The sequence below is a fragment of the Nicotiana attenuata genome, unplaced genomic scaffold (assembly GCF_001879085.1).
Source record: "Nicotiana attenuata strain UT unplaced genomic scaffold, NIATTr2, whole genome shotgun sequence".
Taxonomy (NCBI): Eukaryota; Viridiplantae; Streptophyta; class Magnoliopsida; order Solanales; family Solanaceae; genus Nicotiana; species Nicotiana attenuata.
In genome coordinates this window covers 108,259-117,004 of record NW_017670574.1, presented here as the reverse complement: position 1 = coordinate 117,004, position 8,746 = coordinate 108,259, and the positions used below count along the sequence as shown (strand labels likewise).

The window sequence follows — 8,746 nt, the reverse complement described above, 5'->3', positions numbered from 1 at the left end:
TAAACATCTCAGAATCACTCCAAATTTTGCACACAAGTTTCAAATGACACAACGAACATATTCCAACTTTCTGAACAACAATCCGAACCCAATAACATCGAAGTCAACTTCCGGTCCAACTTATGAACTTTTCAAACCTTCAAGTTGTCAACTTTCGCCAAATTGAGCCGAAACCGTATATAAACACCCAAATGCAAGTCTAGGCATATGTCCAAGTCCAAAATCACCATCTAAACCCACCGAAACCATCAAAACTCCGATCGGACGTCAAATACACAAAAGTCAAACTTGGTCAACTCTTCCAACTAAAAGCTTCCGAAATGAATATCATTCTACCAAATCGATCCCGAACTACTGGAGAACCAAAACTGACGATACATGCAAGTCATAAATACGTCATGTGAAACTACTCAAGACCCCAAACAGTCGAACGGAATGCAAATGCTTAAACGACCAATCTGGTCGTTACATCAGTGGGGTAGCTTGAAAGGTTCGGGAAGGATGATAAGTTATGATAATCATCGATCCCATCCAACAGAGAAGAGGGAAGAAAGAATGACAACCCAGGCCAATAGCAATATATTCCGTGTTATTCCATTTTTCCGAAATTCTACGCTCTTTGACAAATATTGAGCACTTTTCTTGGGTCAAAAACTAGAATAAAGAGAATCTTTAGCTTAAGTAGCACTATATTTAAACCAATTAATAAAACTAATTTGAAATTTAAAAAAATTAATGATAAGAATAGAGGGAAGCAAGCTGACTTTTAATTTAAGTGCTCCCTTCGTTCTAATATATATGGCGCTGTTTAAATTTCGAGAGTTTTTGATCGATATTTTTCATGTCTTTTAAATATTTTGATTTGTTAATTATTGTGATGTATATCATGTTTTACGTAATTTTCAAATATTTAAATTTTATTTCAAAAAAATTTAAAAATGATATCCGAATTCACGATCAAAATTAAGAAGTTTAATTTGGCGCTCGAAATCCAAGCTATGACACATAAATTGGGACGGAAGAAGTACAATTTTATCAAAAAATTCAAAAGGGATAAACAAACAACGAAAGCTGTAATGGAGGTATAGTATTGTTAATGTTACTCACGGTAACGACACTATATTCAAATTCATTAGACAATTTACACTTAATTTTGATATGAGTTTTGTTCTCTTTTCAACTACTTCAGTATGCATTTCTACATGCACTAATAATATATGGCATATTATACAATTAAAATTAATATTTTTGAATTCATGTCAAGTGAAATATAATACGGGTCAAATAAAATGAAACAAAGGAAGTGACAAATCATATTCACAATATATTCGCAGCCATTATCACTCAAACTATAGTCAGAAAAATCCTTCGTCTGAAAGTGCTGCAAGTTGTTTTCTTCTCGAAGCACTTGGAAGCTATTGCCGTGCAGTTCTACACAATGAACACACTGCATGCCCACATAATACTTCAACATCATTCAAAGCTGGTCAATCCTTACTAGCCCACATTCGACCATTTGATTTTTATATACTTCAAATGTTACGTACTAACTGATCAGCATTAACATTACCTGAATGGCCAAAAAAAGCGAAAATCCTCTGCATTTTAACGTATTATTTGAATTCTCCAGAATCCGATCCTAGAAGTACTCAAAGTCAATATATGAAGAATCAGTAGAAGTGCTTTTGTTTTTATCATGACTTTCAGTTTCTGGCATCTTCTTATCTGAATAATGAGCTGATGCTTCTTTACTTGCATATTGGGTGAAGTCCACAGGTTCTGGTATAGAAGGAGGAACAGCACATCTGACCAAAGCCCAATTAACACCTTCAAAAAAAGGATGCTGTTTAATTTCAGTAGCACCTCTTTTATATGCAATTCTCTTGTGTGGCTCCTTCACGAGTAGCCCCCTTATAAGATCTCGCGCAATAGCACTCACTTGCGGAGTTTCTGGGAATCTCAAAGGCTGGCCTACTACATTGAACAGTGTGGCGCGATTGCCAGAACCTTTAAAAGGGGTTGTCCCGTGCAAAAGTTCATATAAGAATATACCAAAAGTCCACCAATCCACTGCACTACCATGACCTTCTCCGCGAATTATCTCAGGGGCCAAGTACTCATGTGTGCCAACGAAGGACATGGATCTCACATTAGTAGGCTCTGCCATAAGCTCAGGAAGTGATCCTCCCACAAATAGCCCGAAATCTGATTTAGACTTTCGATTCTTTTTGGTAGGAAGAATGTTACGAGGGAAAAAATTTGAGGGCTGCATACAACCTTGGACTGCATTGTCATTATCTAAAATGCCGCCTCCACTGCTTGCATTGCCACCTCCATGTACAGATGAAGACTTGACAAGAGTTGGATTGACAGAGCAACGGAGAGATAGGTCGAAATCAGACAGCATAATATGACCCTCATCTCTCACTAGTACATTTTCTGGCTTAAGATCCCTGTATACAATTCCTAGCATATGCAGATATTCAAGTGCCAACAACACCTCTGATGCATAAAATCTGCAATGATTTAGGCCATTCGAGAGAGTAGCAAAAAAGAACAGCTAATTAATATAGAAGTACATGCTCTGCATGGAAAAGAATTCAACAATCTGAAAGGTAAATGGAGCATATATCTAATATCTAATACTCCTAGTATGATATCCTCTATACAAGCTGCAATTTTTGTATGGACTAGAAAATCCATAATGAACTGAAATTTAAATTAGCAACCATAAATAGATAGTAGAAATAGGTACTAACCTAGCAGCCTCCTCAGTAAAATGCTTATTGGGCTGTTTTTGACGGAGGGTATGAAGGTTACCTCCACTGCAGAACTCCATGACTAAGCAATAGAATTTATCAGTCTCAAAGTGAGAATATAAAGTTGGCAAGAATGGGTGGTCAAGAAGACCTAGAATCTCCCTCTCCGTTTCGGCTCGCAGCAATTTATTTCTACTTGCAAGTGATCCTTTATCCATCACTTTCATGGCAAAGTAGGTGTTGGTTCCCCTGAGTTCAACAAGGTACACACTTCCAATATCCCCATATCCAAGTCGTTTCAACAACCGAAAATTGCTAAGACCAAGAGGAGATCCTCCTCTACCAGTAGCCGAATTTATCGCATCCCATCTAATGTCACCACCAGTGTGTGGCTTTAGGGGTGTAGTACTACTGGAACTAGTCTCTGTGCTCTCACTACCTTTGCTGCCTTGACATGTATCTTCAAATGGCATATTGCTCATCTGAATGAACAAATAATTAAACAAGTTGGGGTCGGATTCTCACATAGCAACAGAATTGTTCAAATTTTGGTATTTGCTAGTTTATTTTGTTCATGTCTAATTAGGAATAGGTTTTTTATAGTTTCTAGTCAAAGTATGTTTTTCTCTATTATAATTAGGGGTGCTACTACATATTTGTGATGTGTAGAATTGTAAAGATGATTCACATAATCATGATAATTTTGAATAAATCATTTTCATTCAAATAGGCTTGGTGTATCATCAAACTAAGACATGGAATTGTGCACATGACGAAATATAAATGTCAGGTGAAAATGGGGAATAGGATAGAGAAAAAAACTGACCTGCGGTAACTCTATAGGTTTGGGTTTCGAAGACATGGTTTCGAAATTTCAACCAAAGAACCTGAAAATTGAAAAAAGCAGATTCAGTAAAATGTCATGCAGCCAAATACCATTCAAGTGCCGGACAAATTGATATTCAAAAATTACGTGCAAGAATAAAAACAGAAAGCATTGCTTTTGTTGCAGTGACAGATTTCTTTTTAATTGAGATCAAAGTCTGTAACATAAAAGATTGCCTAATAATCCTCTATATGTAATCACATCATCAAATAAGAAAAGAACTCAATAAATTTTTGAAAAAGTGTTACTGGATATAACAAACCGTGATTAACCAAAGTTGCGATTTTTCCTACAAATTGAAGCAATGCAAAACAAAACCAAACGAGAAGGGAACAGGATAGAGAACAATACAAAAGAAAGAAGGTCGAACCAGAATGTTGGAAGATAATGTCTTTATACAAATTAAAGAACTAGTGTGCACAGATTTCCCTTCAAGTGATCAAGGTCATTAAATAAAATCTCTAATGCATTCATATTTGATTATAGAAATATCCAAAAAAGAACATTTCCAACTAACGCGCCGCAGGTGGTTCAGGGCGGTGACTTCCAACAGCATTTACAATGATCTTTCTTGTAGGAGTCCTGTTGTTTCTATTTTCCCTAACGGAAATTGTTATTACATGTAATAACATTTTCCTTTTCTGATTTTTATTTGTATTAATAATTCTTCAAAAAGGCATCTATCTGGACGTCAGAAAGACAACGAAAATTCATTTCTATTTATGTAATGGAATTGGATGTACAGAGAGAACAAAAACAGAAAAGAAGGACAACCACTACAATGTGGTAAGAGGAAAAAAGGAGAGAGGGAAGCGGTAGGAAGCCAAAGAATCGCCGTCTATATCTGAGATTATGGTCGGAAGATTCGGAATGCGATTGGGCTGCATCTCCTTGCTAACGTCTTTTTATTATTCTTGCGCACGTCTCATTCATTATATTTTAGCACCATTTTGCCTATTCCTGACTAGGCTTGGTCGTCATCCGAATCGAGCCAAATCGAGTTTATACTGTATTAATTAAGTTGAGCCGAGTCAAAGTTTGAGGTCAAGTTTAATCGAAATAACTCAATATTGAGATGAGTCGAGCCGAACCTTGCTACAGTGTTATCTAGGACCAACCCATTCGTTTTTTGTTTTTTCAAAACGCAATTTGGTTGGCTCTTAAGTTTATGTTTGTTATTCTAGACTGGATACAATTAAATTCACAAAATGCTTAATAAATTGAAACTTTACAGTTCAATTGAGTTAAATAAGTTCCAATAGATTGAATACAAACTAGAGGAATTTTCTTAAAGCACTACAATTTAGAGCCCTAATTACCATACATAACTATAGTTTGTCTAATTACTATTCGTAGCTACCTAAATACAGTGATGCATACAGTTACTGTATGATGTGTTTGACTCCATACACTGTATTTACCACTGAAAGTTTGCTACAAAATACAAAGAGTAGCTACGAATTGTCATTATTTCAAAGTGTATTTATATACGGTAAATACAATGTATAAATTAGTTACACCATGTAATTTTAACAAACTAGTAATTTAAATTAAAAGCTAGATTTGAATGTAATTAACTCAAATGTAGAATATTATTTAAAAGATCAGAATCTTACGGAAATGTCCAAAATAAGCTCAACCTTACCAACCTCTAGCCATTAACCACAGAATAACCAAAACTAGATGTTATGACCCGATAGCTCATTTTAAGTTCTAGCACTTATTTCAGTATTCCGAGACCTCAATTAGATCCGTTTGTATTTTTTGATTTGCGTGTGTAGTCCGTGTCTTTTTCATGAAAGTTTTTATGTGGAAAATTGAAGAAAATATAAATTTTAGCTTTAAAATGACTTGAGTTGACTACGGTCAGTATTTTGTGTAAATGATCGAGATCAATATTTTGATGATCCTGGTGGGTCCCTACCGTGATTTTGAACTTGGGTGTATGATGTCGCCCAAACTCACTGTAACGACCCGACCGGTCGTTTTGAGAGTTAGATCCCCGATCCCCTATTAACTGCTTCCCCCGTATCTTTTTCTGCTATTGTGACTTTCCGGGAGGTTTTATTTTGGGTTTTGGAGTGTTTTGGGACACTTATAGCCTGTTTGGCCAAGCTTCTTTTTGGCCAAAAGTGCTTTTTTTTGGGCCAAAAGCACTTTTGGTCAAAAATTGAGGTGTTTGGCCAAGCTTTTGGAAGAAAAAAAGTGCTTTTGAGGAGAAGCAGAAGCAGTTTTGGAGAAGCAGAAAAAAGTAGCTTCTCTCCAAAAGCACTTTTTTGAGAAGCACTTTTGAGAAAAATACACTTAGAAGCAGTTTTTTAAAGCTTGGCCAAACACTAATTGCTGCTCAGAAGTGCTTTTCAAACTAATTATCCAAACACAAAACTGCTTCTCACCAAAAGTACTTTTGAGAAAAATACTTTTGAAAAAAAGCACTTCTCAAAATAAGCTGATTTTTGCAGCTTGGCCAAACGGGCTATTAGTCCCTAAACGGAGGCTTAAGTCTTAGAATTTGGACTGTAGTCGGAACTATGTGAAGATGACTCCGGAATGGAGTTCCGTCAATTCCGTTAGCTCCGTTGGGTGATTTTGGGCTTACGGCTGTGTCCAGATTGTATTTTGGAGGTCCGTGGCTCATTTAGGCTTGAAATGGAGAAAGTCAAATTTTTTGAGTTTTAGGCCGGTAGTGGAATTTTTGATATTGGGGTTTGAATCAGATTCAGAAAGTTGGAGTAGGTCCGTAGTTTTGAATATGACTTGTGTGCGAAATTTGGGGTCAATCGGACGTGGTTTGGTTGGTTTCGACATCGGTTGTAGAATTTTGAAGTTTCAAGTTCTTAAAGTTTGGATTGGAGGGTGATTCGTGATTTTAGTGTTGTTTGATGTGATTGAGGGCACGACTAATTCGTATGTTGTTTAATGACTTGTTGGTATGTTTGGTTGAGGTCCCGGGGGCCTCGGGTTCATTTCTGGTGGTTAACTGACCTTTGGGCTTAAGAAAATTATTGCAGATTTTGTTGCAGTCTCCAGCTCTGGTTTCCTTCTTAGCGTTCGAGAGAGAGGTCTTGCGTTTGCGAAGAGGAGCTGGGACAGGAGGGGAAGTTGCCCTTCGCGTTCGCGAGAATAGGGACGCGTTCGTGAAGGTTTGGCTATCAGTGTATCGCGAACGCGTGCATGACAACGCGTTCGCGAAGAGGAAAGGTGGGACAACTGGGACCCCTAGGATTTGCTCTACGTGTTCGCGAAGAGTCTGCAAGTGAAGCTACGCGTCCGCGAAAGAGGAAATTTGAGCAGTGGATTTTTGTGATTCGTGAACACGCAGCTTTGAACGTGCTCGCGAAGAAGGGCGTACCTGGGCAGATTTTAAAGATAAAAAATGAGGGTTTTGAGTTCATATCACAAAAATGAATTGAGAGCTCGGTAGAAGGGGAAATTTCAAGAGATTTTCAGAGGAAGTTATTGGGTAATGATTCCTAACTCCTTTATAGTTATATCCATCATTAGTTTTATCATTTGATTTTGGATTTGGGGTGAAAAATTAGAGAAAAAGTTCTTAGGCCGAAATTTGGGGATTTGATCGAGATTTTGGTATCGGATTTGAGTAAATTTGATATGGTTAGACTCGTGAGTGAATGGGTGTTCATATTTTGTGACTTTTACCCGATTTCGAGACGTGGGCCCGGGGGAGGTTTTTTGGGCGTTTTTCTATTTTCTTGCCTTAGCTTTGATTTCATTAGCTAGATTGGTTGCTTGTATCTATATTTATGTTATGTAATTGATTTGGCTAGATTTGGGCCATCCGGAGCCGGATATTCGTGGAAAGAGCATTGATTACGATTGATTTGAGCTTGGTTCGAGGTAAGTGGCTTGCCTAACCTTGTGTGGGGGAACTCTCCTTTGGATTTGGTACTATTTGATATATGACCGCCGTGTACGTGAGGTGACGAGTGCGTACACGGGCTATTTGTTGAAAAACTCCATTTTCATTAGGCAAAATATCTGTTTTCCTTTAATTGAGCTACACTAGCATATGCAGTTATTCTGTTTAGTTTAGAAAAGCATGCCTACATGCCTTAACTTCCTTAACTGCCTATCTGAACTCTGTGCAGCATGTTTTACTGAAATTTCCTGTTCTTCCTTGACTCGAACTCAGCCTAAATTTTGGTTTCCTTGCTATAACTGTTATTTCTATTGGTTGAGTTGCATATTTACTTTGGGACTACGGAACAGTATTTCGGGAGATCCCCCAGCACTGCATATTTACTTTGGGACTACAGAATGTTATTCCGGGAGATTCCCCTGCACATTTACGTTTAGGACTACGGGACGGTATCTCGGGAGATCCCCTATTGTTATCACCGTGTTTAGAGCTATTGTTTTTCATTGATTCTATTCCTGTTAGATTTCCGTACTTACTTTTACTGTGATATTTCATTCTGTCTTATTTCATTATATTTATACTAGTAGGGCCCTGACCTAATCTCGTCTCTACTCGATCGAGGTTAGGCTTGGCACTTACTGGGTACCGTTCTGGTGTACTCATGCCCTTTCCTGCACATGTTTTTCGTGTGCAGATCCAAGTTCATCGTACCAGCCTCATCGCTAGTTGCAGTCGATGCTGCTTGTTGGAGACATTAAGGTACATCTGCCCGCGCCCGCAGATCCTCGGAGTCCCCGTCTATCCCTTTATTTTCATTTCTCTTTCTTTTTGTTGGGATGATGTATAGAACAGTTAAAACTTCTCAGTAGCTTGTGACTAGCGAGTTTTTGGGTTTTGGGAAAATGATTAATGTATTTGACGAGTGGCACCGTTTCTGCTTATTAACAATATCTCTTAGCTGTTATCTTTGTCTTTTCATTTCATTTCCGCAATATTAGGCTTACCTAGTCGTAGAGACTAGGTGCCGTGACAATTCACGGAGGGAGAAACTGGGTCGTGACACTCACATCACAAATATAGGTCGTGAGGCGTCGAATCAATAATAAAAACCCAACGCAAGTCGGGGTTGAATCCACAGGGAGTTAGAATTTGGATTAGGTATACACCTATTGTGAATCTATGATGTGCCTCAAATTACACTTCCACATATTTGGTTGTTGT

The 8,746-nt window shown here is 37.8% G+C and overlaps 1 protein-coding gene across 2 annotated transcripts; it reads right to left on the bottom strand.

The window, feature by feature from the left end:
* Window positions 1-1,228: 1,228 nt before the first annotated feature.
* Window positions 1,229-4,533, bottom strand: LOC109241142 (serine/threonine-protein kinase AGC1-7-like). 2 transcript variants are annotated; one of them, XM_019407863.1, is made up of 4 exons: window positions 4,016-4,533; window positions 3,586-3,646; window positions 2,760-3,241; window positions 1,229-2,516 (listed from the first exon to the last, which is right to left on the bottom strand). In XM_019407863.1, exons 2-4 carry the CDS (start codon window positions 3,619-3,621, stop codon window positions 1,640-1,642), a joined length of 1,395 nt encoding a protein of 464 aa, XP_019263408.1. In that variant the 5' UTR covers window positions 3,622-3,646; window positions 4,016-4,533; the 3' UTR covers window positions 1,229-1,639. The 2 variants fall into 2 exon arrangements, with proteins under 2 accessions (XP_019263408.1, XP_019263409.1); XM_019407864.1 differs by having other exon boundaries at window positions 4,163-4,533.
* Window positions 4,534-8,746: the final 4,213 nt, after the last annotated feature.

Bases quoted from the DNA above. Each gene is read 5' to 3' on its own strand.
- LOC109241142 (XM_019407863.1), bottom strand. From the start codon at position 3,621: ATGTCTTCGAAACCCAAACCTATAGAGTTACCGCAG. The intron at 3,242-3,585 runs GTCAGTTTTTTT...TTGTTCATTCAG, and splicing joins AACCTATAGAGTTACCGCAG to ATGAGCAATATGCCATTTGA. The intron at 2,517-2,759 runs GTTAGTACCTAT...AAATCATTGCAG, and splicing joins TTTACTGAGGAGGCTGCTAG to ATTTTATGCATCAGAGGTGT.